The sequence below is a fragment of the Heterodontus francisci genome, chromosome 10 (assembly GCF_036365525.1).
Source record: "Heterodontus francisci isolate sHetFra1 chromosome 10, sHetFra1.hap1, whole genome shotgun sequence".
Taxonomy (NCBI): Eukaryota; Metazoa; Chordata; class Chondrichthyes; order Heterodontiformes; family Heterodontidae; genus Heterodontus; species Heterodontus francisci.
The window spans coordinates 18,250,217-18,274,801 of NC_090380.1; the positions used below are offsets into that span (position 1 = coordinate 18,250,217).

Below are 24,585 nucleotides of genomic sequence, written 5' to 3' on the forward strand. Positions count from 1 at the left end.
TGCGGTGCTGCCGGCGCTCAGTTTGTGTTTAAAGGAAGGAGGAGGGCGGGGTGGGAAGCCAAACTGTTCGGCTGTCTGTGGAGTCCGGCCTGCGCTTGGGGCCTTGGCCCCGTTCTCTGGAGTGAAGCGAAAGGCGAGCAGCTGAAGTGTCGGCAGCGGTTCTTGAAATGAGGCGGCGGGAGGAGAGGGAGAGGGCGAGGAGGCGGTGTCTCATTTGAAAGGAGGGCAGCGCTTAGCCAGCCAGTGTTAGAGAGGGAAAGGGAGACAGCGGGTGGGTTCAGAGCAGACACCGGCCGGCCGGGTGGCTCGGTTCAACTCGGCTCAGCTCACATTCCCCCTTGGCCCCCGCTTGAAGTTGGCTGATTTGCCGCAGTCGGGTCGGGTCTGTTTGGGAGTGGAACCAGGGGTGGGGGAGGGAGTGGAGGGGGGGGGGGGTCTTTTTAATTTTAAATGCGATGATGCACCAGTCGGAAAGCGCGGCGGACAGGAAGATGGCGCACCCGCTCTACCCCCGGCGGAGCAGCAACCCGGCCGGTGCGGCCGCCTCCGCCTCCTCCTCGGCCTCGCTCAGTAGCCTGATGGGGGCCCCCACCGGCCGCCCGCACCCGGACGACGTCCCACCGGCTACCATGCGCTCGCCCGCCGTTGTGTCGGCTCCTGGCCCGCTCACCAACCCCAGCTCGGTGCCGGCTCCGGCCACCCCCGCCGGGCCGCATCCTCCGCAGAGTCTTAGCCTGCATCCTCCTACTGTCCCTTCTCCAACCCCCGGCTCTATGGCCGGAGCGCAGATGAAGAAGAAGAGTGGCTTTCAAATCACCAGCGTGACGCCGGCACAAAACAACGCCGGTTCCAACAACAGCATCGCCGAGGACACCGAGAGCTACGACGATCTGGACGAGTCTCACACCGAGGATCTCTCGTCTTCCGAGATCCTGGATGTCTCCAGGGCCACCGACTACGAGCCAGAGCGGAGCTCTTCCGAGGAGACTCTGAACAACGTCGGGGACGCGGAGACCCCCAGCGCCCTGTCTCCCAATCAGCCTCGCCTGCCTCAGCACCAGCCAACTTTGTTTAATGGGAGCATCCACGGCCTCCATCCACACCATCACCCGCATCATCATCACCACCACCACCACCCTGCCATGGTGGTGGGGCCTGGGATAGTCAGCGCTGCTACTGCACCTTCAGGAGGAGGAATAATCCCTTCTATAAATGTTGCTGCTGGTACTGAAAAGAATGGCATCAGTGCACCCATGTCTGGATTAGTGAGCAGCTCAGTTGGTACACCTGCGCCACTGACTTCCAACATCAGTACCCTTGGTAATGCCAGAACTGTAAGTGCAGTGAGTGGTGTTAGTAGTAATGTAAATACCAACGTTGGTGGGACAACTGGCACCAATGCTAACGCTGTTGGTAGTACTACCACTGTTATTGGGGCTTCTTCTAATACTGCAATTTCTACGAGTGCAGCAGGAAGCCAAGTGCCTGCAGTAAGCCAGCAGCCTGCAGCTGGCAGTTCCAGGTTTAGAGTTGTGAAACTGGATTCCAGTACTGAACCTTACAAGAAGGGTCGTTGGGTTTGCACTGAATTTTATGACAAGGAAAATGTCACTGTTCTCACTGAAGTCACCTCTGTGAACAGAACGGTGGAAAGTGTAAAGCAATCTGTTGCTGATGCAAATCTGGAACGGGAGAGTACAAGTGGAGGAAGTTCGGTAAGCAGTACTTTGAGTGCAGTAGGTTATTATATTGAAAATGCTGGTAATGGGGAGCCAGGGTTGGTTTCTGCACCTCAGCAGCAGTCCTTTCAAGCACTGTGTAATCAGCAGTTGGATTTTAGCAGTGGTGGTCCTCTGCCACAAAGTGCTTCTCAGCCACAGCTTACACAGGTACAACTGCATTCACAAGATGTTATGCATTCACAGCAGAAGCCAAGTGCTCCCCTCTCTGGTCGTACAAGTATCAGTAATGTAACAAATGTTCAACAAGCCCCAATCCAACAGCAGTTACCATATTCTCAGCAGCAACCACCTTCGCAGACTGTGTCAGCTGTGTCCCAGCCACAGCAACTATCGTATCCTCAGCAACAGCCAGCTTCACAGATGACAACACAGCATATTATGTCATCAAATACAAGTGCTGTCATTACAGAATATGTACAGCACCCTCAAATGCAGCCCTCTGCACAAACTATGCAGCAGAGCAGTGGTGGGGTCAGATCAGTAGCACCATCAGGCCAACCGCAAATTGTTCAAGGCCAAGCACAATCTGTATTAGCACAAGTACAATCTGGACAGGCACCAAGTCAGCCTGTGGGACATGTTTTGGCAATGATGCCACCTACTGGTGCTGCCAATGGGCAGTTGGTAACTGGTCAACAAGGGAACACAATCCCTTTGTTACAGCAGGCTTGTTCACCACCTATTAACCAGTCAACACCAATTGGCTTGCAGCCAAGTGCTCCTCAACCTGCCCCCGTACAGCAAGTAGGACAGCCTTTGCAGAGTGGAATGATACAGCAGCAGGCCAGCGCATCAGGGCTTATGCAGCAAGTAACTGTGGCGCCACCAAAACAACAGTTGTCATCACAATCACAAGGTCAAGGAGTCGAGTGTATTATTCAAAGTGTGAATAATCAGATAACTGGAATAAGTTCTACACAATCTGTTAATGCCAACCTGCCCAGTGTTGGATCTAATGTATCTACCAGTATACCTACTGCACCTGCAAACACTGTTCCACAACAAACCACTACGCAGACCTCTGTGCAAAATGGCAGTTTGATCCAGAATGCCAGCCAGTCTTCCATACCAACAAAGGCAAGCCTCCCTGTGGCACAAGGAGGACCACAGAAAATGGTGCCAGGCTCTGCCCAGTACTCAGCTCCCATCCAGTCCCTGTTGAATGCAGTGGAAGATTCACATCGACCTGCAGACCAGCCAGCACTGAATGTCCAACAGGCAGCTATTGGAGAAAGTGTACTGAGTGCAGCTTCTGCTCTGGTCCAGGAAATTGCCAGCAGTGCCAACCTACCTGCTTCTGCATCGCTACTTCCTTTAAAGACCTTGCCACTGTCCATGCAACCTGTGGATGGTGAAGATGACAGGTAAGAGTAGGTTTTGGCAAAGCCTATCTTGCGTGTTCTTAAGTAAATGTAAGTTCCATGTTTGCATATAAAATACTTTTTCTTCAGGAAACTTTTGTGGTTTAGCATTTGTTGCATTTTGCAGCTTTACTTTGAACTGTGACTGCTGTTTACATGTTCCAGACAGTGATATGTTTTTACATTGATTCCAGCAGTATTTGTTTTTATTTTAAAATTTTCTTCAGAGATATTTAACTATGTATTGGACATTCTCAAGTCAAAATGGCTTCTCTCGGTCTTCTGTAGACACAACTTTTTTTAAAAATTCATAAATTAACCGTCACTAGATAAAAGTAACCTCCAAAATACTGCAATTAAGACTATAACAGTCTGTAACTTGCAAAAGGAAGAATAAGACTATAAAATTTTCTACAAAGTAGTCAAAACATGGACATTTTAAAATTACATCAGTAAGAATTTAAATAACCAGAAGAAAGACTTGTACTTCATCGTACAGATCTTATGTTGTAACTATCGGTGTTTGTCAGATGCTCAGCCCCATTGTAGTTGATGGTGCGGGATAAGAAAAGGGAGAAAGTTAGCTGAAAAATTGCAGGATGTGTGGCGAGATTACTCAGTTGAATTATTCCTGTTTTGGAATAATTAAGCTTTTAAAGAAATAATTTCATCTTGTTCAGTGAGAGGTGCTGGCCTTTGCAGCTGTGCCACTGGATGATACCCAGTGCTTATTGCTGTCGTATTGATTTGAATTACATGGAGCATTACCATGGAAGGGCACACTGATTTTTATGTATTTTTAGTTGCCAATTTGTGAAGAACTTTTTTATAAAGTTGATTAAAAAGGAAAGCATTGCCTTGCAGACAAAGTACTCGTCAAAATAGTTTAGAATCTGACATTTGACCCATGTAGAATATGAGCCGATTGCTGCACACTGAATCAGCCAGTTGTTTGGCTTGTCTGCCCTACATTGCTATGGAATAGTGTAATGCTATAGCACTCTGAACAGGGGACTTGGTTCTGCCTCCCTTTCATTGGTGATTGGCATGGAGCTGGTGCCTTGTGCCAAAGTTTATACAAATGCTTAACAGATGGTTGATGGATTCAGATAAAAAGATGACTGTCAGAGATAGTGTGAACTCAAAGCTCCTAGAATATGAATGCAATCTTTTCCTTGGTTTTTTGAATTACCAGTATCTGTTCCATTTTACATGTTTAAGTTACTGAAAGTACATATTTTGATCTAAATATGTAAAACAGTCAATGTATGGATCTGAATTAAAAGGGTAAAACATTGCAATGTTTACTGTAATTTCCTGCCCGCCCGCCCTGCCAAAGACCTGTATTTAATGTCAAAGCAAGCTTGATATGGGACATGGACTGTGCATCTATTTGCATATATAGACACGTTTTACCATTTAAAATGGGTTTTTTGCTTTAGAAAATAAGTACGTTATATATGTGTGCATTTTGTTTGTGGGAAAACTTGCGGTTCTGATGCAAAAGAAAGACTGCAGATTGACTTTCAGGATGTAAAGATAGTTGTAAATCCCCATCCCTTGGGTATATGAACAGTGGGGTATGGTACTGAGCCCGGATGAATTGTTCTCTCGTGAACCTTGAGTTGATGGATCTTAACTGTGCAGTGGTTAAGGCATAGTTGACAATGGTTGGAGAGAACAGGAGAATGATTCGGGGTCCTGTCTCCCATTTCTGTTCAGTCCTCCCTGCTGGCATGTGTGTGTAATAGATGCAGGAGACAACAAGGTTATGATGTCTATTCCCACTGCCCCCACTCCTCCAGTTTCTTAGATTCATTTGAGCGGTGAAAGTCTACTGAAAGGCTGCCAGAGCCTGCAAAACTCTACTCCAGCATAAAACATTGCCCAGCAGAGGGGGGAAAGCCTGAAATCAGGGAGTTTGTATGATGTAAAGTTTTCAGATGTAAGGTATATAATGATCGAGGTTTATTGCTTCACCCAAAAATGGAAATGGGTGATACTGGGGTCTCTGCAAAAGAAAATTAAATCCTCTGCTGTGTTACATTGTAAAAGTTTATAGCAGTTCAACAGTGATATGCTGGGAGCTATTTATGGTGAGCCTGTGACTGCTTGTCAAATCTAAGTGATTAACATGATAAGCTTCTTGCTTCCCTTGCTCCATCCATGACTCCCCATTTTTACTAATTTTTATCTGTTTTCTCCTAGGCTTAAAGGTCCAATATAGGCACAAGTGTTACAATATGCTGCATATTGTAACATCAGAATGAATGCATGTGAATTTACTGTGGCATTTTCTACTTAAGCTTAGTATAGGGTGGCTTGGAATGATACTGTATTTCAAATGATCAATCCTTTTTTTTGAGAGTAACTTGTTTCCTTTGGATGGCCTTGGAAAGAGAGAAGTTTTTTTGTTATCTTAGAATTGTTCAAGCGAAATCTTAATGTGTCTAAATATTTGCTATTGTCTTAGGAATTTAAAGATGCTGCTTAAAATAAAATGGAGGCTGCATTTAATTCAGAACCTCCTGAAGGAAACCATTGGTGTTACTGGTAACGGCCCAAAAAATGAACATTGTGTTTTTCTTGCTATTGGCTCCTGACAGATTGTAAAGTTGAGATGCCTGTGACTTTGCAGCTAGTGCAAGTGAAAATTACGTTGGTAGAACATTTTATAACATTTTTAACAGTTAAGCAGTGATGGGATGCTGCAGTGAGAGGTGTTGAGAGATTAAATTAAATTATTAATGAAACATTGGAACCTAATAAGACCATCAGGGCAGTTCGTAAATGAAGCTAGAAAATGTGATGTTTTGCAAAGGCAAATATCTAGACACATGAAATTGAGTTTTGTATTTTTAGGTAGCATGTCTGAAAATAAAACAGCAAAGAATGAAATTAAAACAAAGTGCTGGAAATACTCAGCAGGTAAGGCAGCATCTGTGGAGAGAGAAGCAGAGCTAAAGTTTCTGGTCTTTCATCAGAACTGGCAAAGGTTAGAAAAGAATTTGGTTGTAAGCGGTGGTTGGTGGGGAAGAGAACAAAAGGGAAGGTGTGTGATTGGGCAGAGGGTAGGAGAGATTAAATAATAAAGATGTCATGGGACAAAAGCAAAGAGAGTGTTAATGCTTTTGGTGAAAGACAAAGCATTAGTCCAGAGAGGGTGTTCATGGCGGAGTAATGAACAGCTCTGTCCAAAAACTACACGATTGTTGAACTCAATGTGTCTGCAAGGCTGTAGAGTGCCTCATCGAAAGATCAGGTGCTGCTCTTTGAGCTTGCTTTAATGTTCAGTGGAACACAGCAGCAGGCCAAGGACAGAAATGTGGGCATAAGAGCAGGGGTGTACGTTGAAATGGCAAGCACCCGGAAGCTTGGGGTCATGCTTTTGGACTGAGCGGACGTGTTCCGCAAAGTGGTCACCCAATCTACGTTTGGTCTTCCTAATGTTGAGGCGACTGCATTGTGAGCAGCGAATACAGTATACGAAATTGAAGTAAGTACAAGTAAATCGCTGCTTCACCTAGAAAGGAGTGTTTGGGGCCTTGGATGGTGAGGAGAGAGGAGATAAAAAGGGCAGGTATTACACCTCCTGCAATTGCATGGGAAGGTGTGAATGATAAGTCTAATATGACATACTGCAGAACTTTTTTTGCATAAATTTTGACCTGTAAAGACATCCCTTGCAAATTTGCTATTTGGCTTGAACAGAATCTTTTACAATGTGATTTTCTTAAATACTCTGTCTTGCCTGGTGTTCATGAACAAATGTCTGATTCTTTTTCTCTCTATCTTCCACTTTCTGTCTCCCTATCTTCATGTGACTCTCACTGTATCTTGTCTCTGTATCTGTTTAATGCTGAAGTCTCCATTTTTTTTGCATGCATTGCCTCCACCCAGATTCCCCCTCCTCTGCATGTATTTGTGTCACTTCAAACACCTTTCCTCTTTCTTTACTTTTCACTGTCTCCCTTGCTTCATGTCACCCAAGACGTGGGTTTCTTGGCCCACAAAGATTAATGAATACTGTTTGTGACTATGAAATAGGGACTAGCAGTTCAGCTCAGCGATTTAGAGGACTGTGATGGGATTGGGATGGCAATGCTTTGGACTGCAATTTGAGGTAAGCTGGAAATGTGGAGATTGATCACTTTGGAAAGGGTTAGGTCGAAAAAGAGGAATTTAAGGAGGGTGTTGACAAGAGTGAGGCAGAGGGGTGTTGAAAGATCTCTCAAGGCTAGAGTCAGATGAACAGAGTTCTGAGGAAGTTAGAAAGAGCTAACTTGATAAGAGTGAGGCCAAGCCGGGTTTTAAATACAGTTGCGAATTTTAAGTTGGAGGACAGGGAGCCAAAATAGGTCAACAAGGCCAAGAGTAATGGGTGGATGGACATGGTGTGGGTTAGGAAACCCACAGCAGAGTTTTGGATGGGCTGAAATATACAAAGCATGGAGGAAAGCATTGGAATAGCCAAGTCTGGGGATGACAAAGGCACTGATGGTTTCTGCAGCCTTTGGGCTGAGGTGGGTGATGGTACACTGAGCTGAAAGTGGGCAGTCTTTGTGATAGTGAGGACATGGGACTGGAAACACAGCTTGGGGTCAAATAAGGCACCGAAGTTGCAAACTGTCAGTGAGTCTGATTCAGTGTCTGGAGTGGGAGATGGAATCTATGGCAAGGGTATGCTATGGAGTGGGGGCTGAAGATGGTTGCTTTGATCTGCCTGGTGTTTACCTGGAGGAGATTGCAACTCATCCAAGATTGGATGTTAAACAGTCCAACACAGGCCAGTAAAGGGTTTGAGAGGGTACAAGTGAAAGCTGAACCTGTGTATTTGGATGATGTCACCAAGGGACAGCATGAAAATGAAGAACATAGGAGCAGGAGTAGGCCATCTAGTCCATTGAGCCTGCTTTGCCATTCAGTACAATCATGGCTGATCATTCACTTCAGTGCCTTTTTCCCACACTATCCCCATATCCCTTTATGTCATTGATATTTAGAAATCTGTTCATCTCTGCTTTAAACATACTCAATGAGTAACTACAGCCCTCTGGGGTAGAGAATTCCAAAGATTCAAAACCATAACAGTAAAGGAAGAGGAGGATGCTAAGGATAAATACATGGGGAAACTCCAGAGATAACAATGTGGGACAGGAAGAGAATACTGACCATAGGTTGCTAAGTAAGAGCGGAACCAGTCCTATTGAGGTGGATAATGGAGGAAAGGCGATGCAGCGACTGTCAAAGGCTGCACAGAGAATATTAAGGGAAAATACACTGCTGTCACAATCACATCAGATGCCATTTGTGACTGATTAGGGTTGTTTCACTGCTGTTTCACTGGGGAGGGGTGGTGAGTGGAAGCAATGTTTTGGTGAAGAAAAGGTCTTTTAGCCTATTGAAAGGTTAGAGGAGAATTTCTGTTAGAAATATCCAGATTGCTTGTGTTTATCTATTAGATACTGGAGCATGAATGTGGAACAAAAAAAGGCATTTGACCCATCAAACCTATACCTTCCAACAGCTTGTGTGATTTCAGTACTGTTGTGGACATTCTCTGCTCTGATCTGAAGCAGATGGGTGTGCAAGTTAAAACTTAAAAGAAGGAGCAAAACTGATTTCTTTCTGGTCTCAAAGATAATCACATGAAAAACTGAGATCAGATTATCGTTCATCCCTCACAGTTTACATTATGTTACGGTTATTTTATTCTGTACAGTGTTTAACCATGTTGACAATTACGTTCCTGTAATATCAGTCTTCTATAACCATTGGTTATAGAGTATTTCATATTTAGTTTGTTTCCAGAGCCCTATGCCTTCTCAACTGATTTACGTTTTAGTCCAAGAGTTGAATTTTCACTTGACTATTGAGGGGTTGTGTCAAAGCCCTTTGACACATTCTCTGAGGAATGTTGTGGGAGTTGCAGCTTCTACCTTGCTTCTGTGGAAGCACATTGCCCTGGGTGATGGATTTTTACCATGTTAGTGAAATATAAGTGGTGAGGCAAGAGACATTAAATAAAACTTGACTAGGATGAGTTAGTCTTGCATCTTTGATGGTTCTGGCATGGCAGAGGAATGTTTTGGGCACTTGAATGATGAACATGGACATATCGATCAGAGTCAGCCAGACCTGGAGCACATTCAAAAGTTCTAGTCACTGGAGGCTTAGAGTGGCAATAAGCTTCTTGCAGTTCTATACTGACGCCTTCATGTGCTACAAATCTATAGGGTGTAAGTGGAGAGATCTGTCATTCATAATCATGTAAATAACTTGAGAAAAACATTTTGGGGGTACAGACTGGTCACGAAAGTAAAAGCCCATGGGATCCAAGGCAAAATGGCAAGTTGGATCCAAAATTAGCTCAGAGGCGAGAAGCAAACGGTAATGGCCGATAGGTGTTTTTGTGACTGGAAGGCTATTTCCAGTGGGGTTCCGCAGGGCTCAGTACTAGGTACTTTGCTTTTTGCAGTAAGTATCAATGATTTTGACTTGAATTTAGGGGATGTGATTAAGAAGTTTGCAGACAATACAAAAGTTGGCCATGTGGTTTTTAATGAAGAAAACTGGAAACTGCAGGAAGATAACAATGGACTAGTCAGGTGGGCAGAACTGTGGCAAATGCAGTTCAATCTGGAGAAGTCTGAGGTAATGCATTTGAGGAAAGCTAACAAGGTAAGGGCATGCACAATAAATGGTAGGATACTGAGAAGCGTAGAGGAACAGAGGGACCTTGGAGTGCATGTCCACAGATCCCTGAAGGCTGGACAGGTAGATAAGGCGGTCACAAAGGCATACGGGATACTTGCTTTTATTAGCTGAGGTGTAGAATATAAAGAGTTGTAAGGTTATGCTGGAACTGTATAAAACAATAGTTAAGACACAGCTGGAGTATTGTTCTGGTCACTGCACTATACGTAAGATGTGATTGCACTAGAGAAGGTGCAAAGGAGATTTATGCGGATGTTGCCTGAACTGGAGAATTTTAGAAAGATTGGATAGACTAGAGTTGTTTTCTTTGGAACAGAGGAGGCTGAGGGGAGACCCTCAGTGGCGCAGTGGTTAGCACCGCAGCCTCACAGCTCCAGTGACCCGGGTTCAATTCTGTGTGGAGTTTGCAAGTTCTCCCTGTGTTTGCGTGGGTTTCCTCCGGGTGCTCCGGTTTCCTCCCACATGCCAAAGACTTGCAGGTTGATAGGTAAATTGGCCATTAGCAATTGCCCCTAGTGTAGGTAGGTGGTAGGGAAATATAGGGACAGGTGGGGATGTGGTAGGAATATGGGATTAGTGTAGCATTAGTATAAATGGGTGGTTGATGGTCGGCACAGACTCGGTGGGCCGAAGGGCCTGTTTCAGTGCTGTTTCTCTAAAACTAAAACTAAAAACTAATTGAAGTGTATAAAACTATAAGGGGTCTAGATAGAGTCAGAGAGTGGTTAGTCATAACGGCGCAGAAGGAGGAAATTCGGCCTGTTGAGTGCATGCTGGCATTCTAGAGCAATCCAATCAGTCTCGTTCCCCTGCTCGATCCCCATAGCCCTGCAGGTTTATTTCCCTCAAGTGCCTATCCAGTTTCCTTTTGAAATCCTTCATCTCCGCTTCCACCGCCCTCGTAGGCAGAGTGTTCCAGGTCATTACCATTTGCTGTCAAAAAAATTCTTCCTCATTTTCCTCCTAATCTCTTGCCCAAAACCTTCAATCTGTGTCCCCTAGTCCTTGTACCATCAGCTAATAGGGACCACTTCTCTTTGTCTACCTTATCTAAATCTGCCATCATTTTGTACACCTCTATCAAATCTGCCCTGAATCTTCTCTGCTCCAAGGAGAATGACCCCAGCTTCCCCAATCTAACCTTATAGTTAAAATCCCTCATCCTGGGAACTATTCTAGTAAATCTCCTCTGCACCCTCTTGAGGACTCTCTCATCCTTCTTAAAATTTTATGCCCAGGACTGAACACAATACTCTAGTTGCGGCCCAACCAGAGCTTTATAAAGGTTCAGCATATTCCCTATTCCCCTTGGTTAAGGGGCCTAACCAGGGGGCATAAATTTAGGATAAGAGGTAGGAGATTTAGAAGGGATTTGAGGGGAAATTCTTTCAACCAGAGGGTGGTGGGGAATCTGAAGCTCACTGCCTGAAAGGGTGTTGGAGGCAGAAACCCTCATAACATTTAAAAAGTACTTGGATGTGCGGTAACCTGCAAGGTTACAGACCAAGAACTGGAAAGAGGGATTAGGCTGGGTGGCTACTTGTTGGCTGATGTGGACATGGTAGGCCAAATGGCCTCCTTTCCATGTTGTAACTTTCTGTGATTTTACTTCTAAGCAGGGAACGTACTTGCATGTTAAGGAAACATTGCAAATCCAGTGGGTGAGGTGGGCCAACAACAACCACAGGGCGGCGCAGTGGTTAGCACCGCAGCCTTACAGCTCCAGCGACCCGGGTTCAATTCTGGGTACTGCCTGTGTGGAGTTTGCAAGTTCTCCCTGTGTCTGCGTGGGTTTCCTCCGGGTGCTCCGGTTTCCTCCCACATGCCAAAAGACTTGCAGGTTGATAGGTTAATTGGCCATTAGCAATTGCCCCTAAGATAGGTAGGTGGTAGGGGAATATAGGGACTGGTGGGGATGTGGTAGGAATATGGAATTAGTATAGGATTAGTATAAATGGGTGTTTGATGGTCGGCACAGACTCGGTGGGCCGAAGGGCCTGTTTCAGTGCTGTATCTCTTTAAAAAAAAAAACCACTTGCACTTTTAACTTAGGTAGGTGTCTTCAGGTGCTGCAGAGAAGTGTAATCATGCAAAAAATGACAATGACCCAAAGAAGATGGCACTTGGGAGTGAATAAAAGCTTGATCAAAGAAATAGGGTTTAAGGGGATGGGGGTGAGAGATTGTAAATGAGAGAGCTTTAGGGAAGGAATTCCAGAGCTTAGGTCTTAGTTGAAGGCACAGCTGGCAGTCGTGGGTTGAAGGAGGTTGGGAATGCGCAAAAGGCCAGAGTTGGAGGAACATGGACTTATGGGCTGAAGGAGGTTACAGAGATGGGGTGAGGTTGTGAAAGGAGTTGAATACTCGTGTGAAAAATTTAATTTGGAGGACGGGGAGTAAGTCAGCAAGCACAGATGGTTGAGTGGGATTTTGAGCGGATTAAGATGCAGGCAGCAGCGTTTTGGAGGAGCTAAAGTTTTTTCGGGGGTAGTGGGTAGGCTGCTGGTCAGGAAAGTGTGGAATAGTCAAGTCTGAGTGGACATGAACAGACAAGCTGAGTCTGGGTTGATTGTGGACCCAATATTTGATTCCCACTTGTGTAGTTTGTGGCCAGGTTCGATGTATGTGAGGAGTAAGAACCCAGGTTGATACCTTCAATTAGGGGTGCTGAGGCCACTTGTACTGCTGCTACCACTCAAGGTTGTTGATTACAGCAGGTTGTTGGTCAACTTTTATCTCTGAAATTGTCAAGTGTCAGTATCAGAATTGTCATTTCGTGTTGCAGAGGTTTACATCTGCTATCCTAACCACTTTAGTGTGAAGTTTGCTTCAGGAGCTGAATAGTCACTTAAACACTAATTACACTACTTTTCTTAAGGAAAAATCATGTTTAACTAACTTGCTGAAGTTTTTTGAGGAGGCAACAGAGGGTTGATGAGGGCAATGATGTTGATGTGGTGTGCATGGACTTTCAAAAGGTATTTGAAGCAGTGCCACACATCAGACCTGTGCGCAAACTTGTAGCTCATGGAATAAAAGGGACGGTAGCAACATGGATTCGAAATTGGCTGAGTGATAGGAAACAAAGAGTAGTGGTTAATGGATGTTTATCGGGCTGGAGGAAGGTTTCTGGTGGAGTTCCCCAGGGATCAGTGTTGGGAACCTTGCTTTATCTGTTATATATTAATGACCTAGGCCTGGGTGTACAGGGTACAGTTTCAAAGTTATAATTCTAAAAGGGGTGTAGGAGCAGAGGGATCTAGGTGTATATGTGCATAAGTCATTGAAGGTGCCAGGACAGGTTGAGAGAGCAGTTAATAAAGTATACAATATCCTGGGCTTTATTAATAGGGACATAGAGTACAAGAGCAAGAAAGTTACTTTGAACTTGTATAAGACACTAGTTTATCCTCAGTTGGAGTATTGCGCCCAATTCTGGACACAGCACTTGAGGAAGGACATGAGGGCATTGGAGAGAGTACAGAAGAGATTCACAAGAATGGTTCCAGACATGAAGAATTTCAGTGATGATGATAGATTGGAGAAGTTGGGACTGTTTTCCTTGGAGAAGAGAAGGCTGAGAGATGATTTGATAGAGGTATTCAAAATCATGAGTGGTCTGGACAGAGTAGATAGAGAGACACTGTTCCCACTCGTGAAAGGATTGAAACTAGAGGGCACAGATTTCAAGTATTTGGTAAGAGGAGCAAAAGTGACATGAGGAAAAGCTTTTTCACGCAGTGAGTTGTTAAGGTCTGGAATGCGCTGCCTGAGAATGTGGTGGAGGCAGGTTCAATTGAAACATTCAAAGAAGAATTAGACAGTTCTATGAAAAGGAAGAATGTGCAGGGTTACGGGGTGAAGGCAGGGGAATGGAACTGAAGGAGTTGCTCTTTCAGAGAGCCAATGCAGACATGATGGGCAGAATGGCCTCCTCCTGCACTGTTTAAAAAAAAAAATTCTGTGATACACTCTTAACCCTGAACTCTCCTTTCCTTACTCCACCACCCACCCCCACACCCGACTTCATTTTTCTGTCGTCTTCTGATGCAGATGTTGCCATGTGCCCACCTTAACTCCCAAGTAGCCATTCTTCATGTTTGAGGCTGCTCGCTGAACTTTCAACACTTGCAAACTTCTACTGTGTGTGTGTGTACTTACCATCTGAGTTTGACTCTGGATGTAGCCTTTTAAAACAGAATATGGTAATATTTTAATTTGCCAAAAAACTCAGCAATGACCTGTCCCAAGTTTGACCCTAATTGGGCTGCTAAATAAAAAGTAGTTTATTTAGTGGTAGGCTAGTGATGGTTAAATGTAAGCATACTGCAAACTAAGGCCTGTTTTTAATGTGGTAAAGCAGCTGCTTGTGAGGTGTATTTTGTATACTGCCTCCCAGAAACTGCCTTTTGTTGAAAGACCACTGGATTTTACTACAGAGCAGCAATAACCTGTTGGCTCTATGGCTATAATTATAATCCTTGAATTTCTCAAGGTGCCTTTTGCTTTTACATTGATTGTATTCGGTCAGCTGCATGCTATAATATAGGTACATTCCTCTCTCTGAATATATTGAGTATGAATTTCAAAGAGAGACAAAATAGTTACCTCTTTCCCATTGCGGTAGTATAATAGTGCCTAGACATACTATTTGAGGGATTTAACAGAAATAAATCTTTTCCGTCATAGCAATACTTTTATCTTGCTTCTGGTGCAAGTGAAACTCGTGCTCTGACTGTTGCTCTCCTTTTAATTGCATCTGTCTGATGTTGGAGGACTAATAGTGCTTTCAACATTTGATAGTCTTCTGCCTACACCTAAATGTTTCTGTAGTTGAAGGTGGCAGTGAAATGAAAGGTGAGGCATTTTGCACAGTTAAAATGGGGATCAGTGGCATGTGACTGGCTAACTGTTGAAAACTGTGTGAAACTTCACTTTTTCCTATGGAAATAATTTGACAGTGCCTTATTACATAGTACTTTTAGCACATAGAAGCCATTTGGCTCAACAGGTCCATGTCGGTGTTTATGCTCCACCCGAGCCTTCGCCTGCCCTTCATCGAGCTCATTCAACATAATCTTCCTTTCTCCCATCTAATTCCCCTTAAATACACTTATGCTAGTTGTCTTAAATATTCCTTTTGGTAGCAAGTTTCAATTCTTGGCACTGTGGGTAAGGAAGATTCTCCTGAATTCCCTACTGGATTTAGTAGTGACTATTACATATTTATGGTCTCTAATTCTGGTCTCTCCCACAAGTAGGGTGGGTGTAGAGAAAGCATTTCTATCAAGCCCTTTCATAATCTTAAAGACCTCTATCAGGCAATCACTTGGTCTCTTCCAGAGAAAGATCCTCCAATCTGTTCAATCTTGCCTCACAGGTATAACCCCTCAGTTCTAGTATAAGTCTAGTAAATTTTTACTGCATCATCTTCAGGCTGGAGACCAGAACTGTTCACAGTGCTCCATGTGTGGCCTAATCAAGGTTCTATACAGTTTAACATGACTCCTCTGCTTTTCAAGTTTATACCTCCTAGATGCCAACCCTAGAGCTTTGCAATTTTTATGGCCTTATTAACCTGTGTTGCTACTGGTTATAATTTGTATATCTGTACCCCTAGATCCCTCTGCTCCTCGACTGTATTTCAACACTTACTTTCCAAGTTGTATGTGGTCTCCTTATTCTTCTTACCAAAATGCACCTCCTCAGACTTGCCTAAATTGAAGTTCAGTTGCTAATTACACGCTCATTTTGCAAGTTTATTAACGCGCAGTGGTTAGCACTGCAGCCTCACAGCTCCAGCGACCCGGGTTCAATTCTGGGTACTGCCTGTGTGGAGTTTGCAAGTTCTCCGTGTCTGCGTGGGTTTCCTCCGGGTGCTCCGGTTTCCTCCCACAGCCAAAAGACTTGCAGGTTGATGGGTAAATTAGCCATTATAAATTGCCCCTAGTATAGGTAGGGGAATATAGGGATAGGTGAGGATGTGGTAGGAATATGGGATTAGTATAAATGGGTGGTTGATGGTCGGCACAGACTCGGTGGGCCGAAGGGCCTGTTTCAGTGCTGTATCTCTAAATCAAAAAAATCTTCCTGTTATAATTGCACCCCGATTTGGTGTCATATGCAAATTTTGAAATTGTACTTTCTGTTCCTGAGTCCAGTTTGTTGAAATAAATTGTGAACAGCAGCAGTCCTAGCACCAATCCTTGTTGAACACCACATACCTTTTTCCAGTCTGAGTAACTGCCTTTAACCCCGACCCACTGTTTTCTGTTTTGTAACCAGCTTGCTATTAATTGGGCGGCACAGTGGCGCAGTGGTTAGCACCGCAGCCTCACAGCTCCAGTAACCCGGGTTCAATTCTGGGTACTGCCTGTGTGGAGTTTGCAAGTTCTCCCTGTGACCGCGTGGGTTTTCGCCGGGTGCTCCGGTTTCCTCCCACCGCCAAAGACTTGCAGGTGATGGTTAAATTGGCCATTTTAAATTGCCCCTAGTGTAGGTAGGTGGTAGGGAGTATGGGATTACTGTAGGGTTAGTATAAATGGGTGGTTCTTGGTCGGCACAGACTCGGTGGGCCGAAGGGCCTGTTTCAGTGCTGTATCTCTAAATTAAAAAAAAATTTTCTACTTGTCCCCTGATTCCTCATGTTCTGACTAGTCATGAATATTATGCAGTACTTTATCGAAGGCCTTTTGAAAATCAAAATATATTGCATCTACTGCATTAGCCTCATCTACAGTTCGTTCAAAGAATTCAGTAAAGTTGCATTTTGGTTGAGGCATTGCACTTTTTGCTCATGCATTGTATTTTCAGGAGTGTGCATTGATTGAGTAGATTTATTGGCATAGTTGTGCCTGCTTAGTACTGTGTACTTACTGAGGATCAAGATTTTCCTGTTCACATTAATTGAATTCAACCTGCAATATTGCAGTGGGGCACCTGACAGTAAAGAGAAGAGGTTTCCATATTTTTCAGACATCATTTTTTTTTTTAGAGCTAGTGTTTCTGTTGTAAAGATGGTGCATGTGCAATGGCCTGTAGCATGTTTGAGTTCTAAGTTTAAAAATAGCTTCCCTTTGGGCTAAGCTTGTAACCACCTTTTGGTGTTTTAGAAACCTCATCTGTGGTTTTATTTTTGTCTGTTGTAGGTAAGCATACATAAGTGAACATGTTGCTTTTATTTCCTTATTTTTGATGCTGAATGATGTGTTTAAACTGATCACAAAGTTTGGCACTGTGGCACCTAATTCTACTTCAAATGAGTTGCAATAAACAGACCATCTGAACATTCTTTTTTTCTTTATCTGAGGGGAGGGTCACAAAATCTAGTGAAATGAACGGTAAGCGAGAAGGTTCATTCTTGGATCAAAATAAAGTGATGTGGGTAAGCAGGAAAATTCAGCTAAAATGGCAAGGCTATTTTGACAAAGGCAAGTAAAATAGTTTAATGAACACAACTCTCTTCACAAAATGTAGTGCCAAAAAGTAGTTGAGGTACCTCAATAGCTTCATCTTCAGTACCACTTTTCCAGCAACCCCCCACCTCTCCCAGGAACTTAGTAAATAGTTAAAAGTGTGTTTGTTGCTGCCCAACAATCCAAAGAAATTATTAATTCCTGCCTGTGCCAAACAAGGGAAGTGGCAATATGTGTTGCATCAGAACTCAGTATGCTAAAGCCATTTACGGTTTGTCCCTAATTTTAGAAGTAACCTGTAGGGAAAACTAAGTACAGCCAGACATCTTAGTTTAAATTTAAAGAAGTTATTTGAGTAACCCAATGTAATAATTGACTCTTTTGTCTATAGATAAGAGCTAAAGGGGTTTAGCTTTGGCAAACAATTCTGCCCAAAACTTGGCTCATTTTAAAGATTTTCCTTTTTTTTCCCCTACAGTTCTCTTGGACAGTTTTACATTTTCACCTTTTGCTCTTTTGAAAGCTTTGGTCTTATTTGGGTATAGCTTCCCGGGTGCTGATCTGCCTCTGCTGTCCCACCTGTGGCCATTATTGATGTATGAACCTTAATGATACATATTGGTGTTGCAGCCAAACTAACTTCTGTTCTCAACTAGATGCCTAAATGCATACTTCCAGCACATGCGTTGCTAGATGGTGAGCAGGATTGAGTTTTCTCCTCTCCCTTACCTAGGAAGCACCAGTACCACCATTTGGTCTGAGAAGAACTAACTCAGCACAGACTGTAGATTGAACCTGGGACCTGCGTGGTCTGTATTGCTAAGTTGCTCAGTGGGGCAACTTTGTGATGAAAAAAAGACTGACTTGCCTTTATAAAGTGCCTTTCAGAATGTCCCAAAGCATTTTATAGCCAACAAAGTAGTTTTGAAGTGTAGTCACTGTTATAATGTAGGAAATTTAGCAGCTAATTTACATAAAGCAATCTCCCCCAGATGCTAATCAAATAAATGACCATCAACATTTGTGCTACCTGTTGGTTGAGGAATAAATGTTGGCCAGGACACTGAGAACAGTTCTCTGCTCCTCTTTGAATAGGTCTTAGAGTTTGTATGCTTAAAGCACTCACCAGTATATTTTATGTATCCCACCAGACACAGAATGAGGGAAGTGATACAATTGTACAGACTATGCCATATCTCCTTCTAGTTTTCTGTGGCCAAAATTTTGTACCTTAGTCAGTTGAGTTGGCACTTTCTGCTCTTTACTGCCCTCCAAATAAAACAAAGCTACTTTAGGTCATCACTGGAGAGCTGCCTGTGTGGAGTTTGCAAGTTCTCCCTGTGTCTGCGTGGGTTTCCTCCGGGTGCTCCGGTTTCCTCCCACATGCCAAAGACTTGCTGGTTGATAGGTTAATTGGCCATTATAAATTGCCCCTAGTATAGGTAGGTGGTAGGGAAATATCGTGACAGGTGGGGATGTGGTAGGAATATGGAATTTGTGTAGGATTAGTATAAATGGGTGGTTGATGGTCGGTACAGACTCGGTGGGCCGAAGGGCCTGTTTCAGTGCTGTATCTCTTTTTAAAAAAAAAGTTGGAAACTGCTGCTTCAAATCTTTAAAGATTGAATTAAATTTGTGCACAAAACAGATATTTAAAAGTAATGAGGTCTTAATGCTGCGTTTTGTGCTCAGTCCTTTGCATGCCTGGGTATAACAGGAGACCATGTGATTGCTATAAAATGAGTAATGAGTAACAAAATAAAATTCCCTTCTGTACATGTAAATTGTAATGGTCATTTTGAAAGGCACTTTATTTGCAATACTTATTTTTAAGTAGGAGTGTTGAGCACCACTGAACAGGTCAGCTGTTTGTTCATCTGACTTTGTGACCTCTGATGTTGACCAAGAAGGCGAATGCAGTACAGCTTTTGCTCAAACTATAATCTGTATAAAGTGGGAAATCTTTTTACCAAAGTGTAAAGGAAAGCAGACTTTTAACACTTCTGGCTTGAGAGTGGACACAAGGCACAAGCTGAACTTGGTGGCTATTTCATTAAAAAAGTCACAAAAAATTATTTACGGTAGATATTCCCATTGTATAGTATATTTGAATTATTTCTGCAACCTCTCAACTCTGCTGGAGCAGACTTTGAGCTTTGCACACATTTGTAGTTTAATTCTGTGCAACAAGTACTACCTTTCCAGCTGTGATCCTTTTCTTAAATATAGTGAGAGTCTGTTACCCATGCCACCCACTTATCAGAGAGGGTGGGAAGGAGATTGATGCTCATTACTATTTTTGCACGCTTCCCAGTGAAAGTTTTAAGTGATTCATGATAGCTTGATATTTTACCTCTTCTGTGTTGGTTTGGCATGGTAGCACTTGCGTTTTGGTTCAAACCCGTCTCCAGGACTTAAGCACATAATCTAGGTTGATACTTAATTGCAGTGCCAAGGGAGTGTTGCATTGACTGAGGTGCCATCTTTTGAATGGCAAATCAAACCAAGGCCTTCTCTGCATACTAAGGTGGATGTAAAGGATCCCATGGAAATTATTGGAAGAAGAGAATGGATTTTTTCCTAGTGGCCTGGGCAGCATTCATCCCCTCAACCAACACCAGCAAAATACATTAATTGCTATTCATCTCATCGCTATTTGTGGGTCCTTGCCGTGTGCAAACTGGCTACCACTTTTGCCTGCAAAACAAGTCTGACTATACTTCAGAAGTAGTTTAATGGTTTGGATATTCTGAGGATGTGATGAAATGCACCTTCCTCACTTTCTCTGTCATATTTACATTTCTATCAGCCTGATATAGTCATACTCACCAAATCATACCTTCCAGCTAATGTCCCAGACTCCTCCTCCACCATCCCTGGGTATGTCCTGTCCCACTGGCAGAACAGTCCCAGCAAACTTGGGGACACAGTGGTGTACAGTCAGGAGGGAGTGGCCCTGGGAGCCCTCAACATTTACTTTGGACCCCATGAAGTCATGGCATCAGGTCAGACACTGACAAGGAAACCTCCTGCTGATTACCACCTACTGCCCTCCGTCAGGTGATGAATCAGTGCTTCTCCATGTTGAACACCACTTGGAAGAAGCACGAAGGGTAGTAAGGGCACAATATACTCTGGGTGGGGAACTTCAATGTCCATCACCAAGAGTGGCTCAGTAGCACCACTACAAACTGAGGTGGCTGAGTCCTGAAGGACATAGTTGCCAGACTGGGCCTGCGATTGGTGGTGAGGGAAAACCTACTTTACCTCGTCCTCACCAATTTATCTGTTGCAGATGCATCTGCCCATGACTGTATTGGTAGGAATGACCCTGCATAGTCCTTGTAGAGACGAAGTCCCATCTTCACACTGAGGATACCCACCATCGTGTTGTGTGGTACTACCATTGTCCTAAATGGGATAGATTCAGAATAGATCTGATAGCCCACAGCACTTTATGGTTGCCCATTTTTGAGCTATCAGCAGTAGCATTGTATTCAACCACAATCTGTAACCTCATGACCCTGTATATCCCTCACTCTACCATTACCATCAAGCCAGGAGATCTACACCAGTTCAATGAGGAATGCAGGAGAGCATGCCAGGATTAGCACCAGACATACTTAAAAATGAGGTGCCATCCTGATGAAGCTACAACACAGGACCACATGAATGCTAAACAGCAGAAGCGGCATGCGATAGAGCAAAGTGATACCACAACCAGTGGATCAGATCAAAGCTCTGCAGTCCTGCCACATCCAGTTGTGAATGGTGATGCGTGGATAATTGAACAACTAATTGGCGGTGGCTCCAAAAACATCCCCATCCTCAATGATGGAGCCCAGCACATTGGTGCAATAGACAAGGCTGAAACATTTGCAACCATCTTCAGCCAGAAGTGTCGCGTGGATGATGCATCTCGGCCTCCTCCTGAGGTCCCCAGCATCACAGATGCTAGTCTTCAGCCTATTCGGTTCACTCCATGTGATATCACAAAACGGCTGAAGGCACTGGATACCGAAAAGGGCATGCGCCCTGACAACATCGCGGCTGTAGTGCTGGAGACTTGTGTTCAAGAACTAGCTGTGTCGCTAGCCAAGATGTTCCAGTACAGCAACAACACTGGCATCTACCTGAGAATGTGGAAAATTGCCTAGGTATGCCCTATCCACAAAAAGCATGACTAATCCAATCTGGCCAATTACTGCCCATTAGTCTACTTTCAATTATCAGCAAAGTGATGGAAGGTGTCATTGACAGCGCTGTCAAGCGACATTTACTTAGCAGTAACCTGCTCACGGAGGCTCAGTTTGGGTTCCGCCAGGGGCGCTCGGCTCCAGACCTCATTCCAGCCTTGGTCCAAACATGGACGAAAGAGCTGAAATCGAGGTGAGGTGAGAGTGACTGCCCTTGACACCAAGGCAGTAATTGTCTGAATGTGCATCAAAGAGCCCTAGCAAAATTGAAGTCATTGGGAATTGGGGAAACCCTCCACTGGTTGGAGTCATACCTATCGCAAAGGAAGATGGTTGTGGTTGTTGGAGGCCAATCATCTCGGCCCCAGGACATGAGTGCAGTGTCCGCAGCCCAATCATTTTCAGTTGTTTCATCAATGACCATCCTGCTGTCATAAGGTCCAAAATGGGGATGTTCGCTAATGATTACAGTGTTCAGTATCATTCACAGTCTCTAGACATGCAGCAAGACGTGGATAACATTCAGGCTTGGGCTGATGAGTGGCAAGTAACATCGTGCCACATAAGTGCCAGGCAGCGACCATCTCCAAGAAATCATTTAACCATATCCCTTTGACATTCAATGGCATTAACCTCGCTGAATTCCCCCACTATCAATATGCTGGGGTTGACCATTGACCAGAAACGTAACTGGATCAGCCATATAAATACTGTGGCTACAAGAGCAGGTCAGTGGCTAGGAATTCTGCGGTGAGTAACTCACTTCCTGACTCCCCAAAGCCTGTCCGCCATGTACAAGGTACAAGTCATGAATGTGATGGAATACTCTCCTCTTGCCTGGATGAGTGCAGCTCCAATGATATTCGAAGCTTGACACCATCCAGGACAAAGCTGCCCCTTAATCGCCACCCCTATCCACCACTTTCAACATTCACTCCTTCCACCACTGGCTCACAGTGGCAGCAATGTGTACCATCTACAAGATGCGCTGCAGCAACTAACCAAGGCTCCTTCGACATCACCTTCCAAACCCGTGACCTCTACCACCTCGAAGAACTAGGGCAGCAGAAGCGTGGGAACACCACAGCCTGAAAGTTCCCCGCCAAATCGCATGCCATCCTGTCTTATATCACCGTTCCCTCACTGTCGTTGGATCAAAATCCTGGAACTCCTTAACAGCACTGGGTGAGCCTACACCACATGGACTGTAACAATTCAGGAAGGCAACTCACCACCACCTTCTCGAGGGCGATTAGGGATAGGCAAAAAATGCTGGCCTTGCCAGTGACTCACATCCCATGAATGAATAAAAAAAAACTTCAGTGTGTCTCCATCTTGCAAAGTGCGATAGACAACTAATATGCTGCACTGTCAAAAACGTTTCCACTTTCCTAATATAGTTGCTCTGAATGAGATAACAATGACCGATGTTTCAGTAGTGATGGAAGCTTGTTTTTCCGGTTTTGTTTGCCTAGGCCAGCAAGGTTATAAAATACTATTTTGCAGCTGCAACTACTAGGTGTTAAGGAGAAGCAAAGTTGAGATTGGAGGCGTTTATTGTGTAGGGAAAAATGTAGTTTCTTCAGAATTTTAAAGCTCTATGCACTAAACAGAAATCAAGATTTGAAACTTCACATCCCTAATATGGAATTATCTCCTTTATTAATTGGATGATGAGAAAGCAGAGAGTCGTGGTGAACTAAAAACAGAAAATGCTGGAAATATTCAAGTCTGACAGCATCTGTGGAGAGAAAAGCAGACTTAAGGTTTCAGGTCAGTGACCTTTTCAAGCATTTTCTGTTTCAGATTTCCAGCATCCACAGTATCTTGCTTTTGCGTTGGAGCAGTGCTGAACGGTTACTTTTCAGACTGAAGGTAAGTGTACAGTGGTGTTCCCCAGGGGTCGGTATTGGAACCGCTGCTCTTTTTGATGCATGTTAATGACCTGAACTTGGCTATACAGTGCATAATTTCGAAGTTTGCAGATTACCTGAAACTTGGAGATGAAATAAATAATGAGGTTAACGAACTTCAAGGGGTCATAGACTTGTAAAATGGGCAGACAGGGGACAAATGAGATTTAATGCACAGAAGTATGAAGAGATATATTTTGGTAGGAAGAATGAAGAGGCAATATAAACTAAATGATACAATTATGAATGGGGTGTAGGACCAGACACACCTTGGGATCTATGTACAAAAATCTTTGAAGGCAGCAGGACAAGTTAAAGCTGTTTAAAGAAAAAAAGCATACGAGATCCTTGACTTTGCAAATAGAGGCATAGAGTACAAAAGCAAGAACCTTTATAAAACATTGATTAGGCCTCAGCTTGAGTATTGTATGGTGTTCAATTTTGGGCAACAAACTGTAGTAAGGATGTCAAGGCCTTAGAGTGCAAAAGAGATTTACAGGGATGCTACCAGGAATGTGGGAGTTCAGTTATATGGAGAAGCTAGGGTTTTACTTAGAGCAGAGACGGTTAAGAGGTGTTAGATAGATGTTCAAAATCATGAAGGGTTTTGATAGAGTAAATAAGGAGAAATTGTTTCCAGTGGCAGAAGCATTGGTAACCTGAAGACCCAGATTCGAAGTGATTGACAAAAGAGCCAGAGACAAAGCAAGGAATTTTTTTCTAATGCAGTGATTTGCTGTGCTCTGGATTGAATTTTTAAAAAGAAATTGTACTAGAGGGGGAAAGAAATTACAGGGCTGTGGGGAAAGAGCATGGGTGTGGGACAAATTTGATAGCTCTTTCAGAGAGCTGGCACAGGCACGATAGGTTGAATGGTCTCCTGTGCTGCATTATTCTACAATTCCATAATAGGCAGCAGCAACAGATGACTAATGTCTCTCTGGTTTAATCCTGGCAGTGGCTGGGAGCAGTGAAAGACTGTTGTAGTGGGATTTCAATTGACAAATTGCAGATTTCCTGTAGTCTACCACATTTATTTATTTATTTAGAGATACAGCACTGAAACAGGCCCTTCAGCCCACCGAGTCTGTGCCGACCAACAACCACCCATTTATACTAACCCTACAGTAATCCCATATTCCCTACCACCTACCTACACTAGAGGCAATTTACAACAGCCAATTTACCTATCATCTGCAAGTCTTTGGGAGGAAACCGGAGCACCCGGCGAAAACCCATGCT

At 43.8% G+C, this 24,585-nt stretch overlaps 1 protein-coding gene across 1 annotated transcript; it reads left to right on the forward strand.

Moving 5' to 3' along the window:
• The first annotated feature begins 435 nt into the window (after window positions 1-435).
• LOC137374151 (TSC22 domain family protein 1-like) lies at window positions 436-23,303 on the forward strand. Its single transcript, XM_068039931.1, has 2 exons — window positions 436-3,106; window positions 23,237-23,303. The coding sequence occupies exons 1-2, from the start codon at window positions 456-458 to the stop codon at window positions 23,301-23,303; spliced, it is 2,718 nt and encodes a 905-aa protein (XP_067896032.1). The 5' UTR covers window positions 436-455.
• The last annotated feature ends 1,282 nt before the right edge of the window (window positions 23,304-24,585 follow it).

Excerpts from the sequence above, each read along its gene's own strand:
- LOC137374151 (XM_068039931.1), top strand. The coding sequence starts at position 456 with ATGATGCACCAGTCGGAAAGCGCGGCGGACAGGAAGATGGCGCACCCG. Across the intron at positions 3,107-23,236 it reads GTGGATGGTGAAGATGACAG|ATTTCCAGCATCCACAGTAT; the intron begins GTAAGAGTAGGT and ends TTTCTGTTTCAG.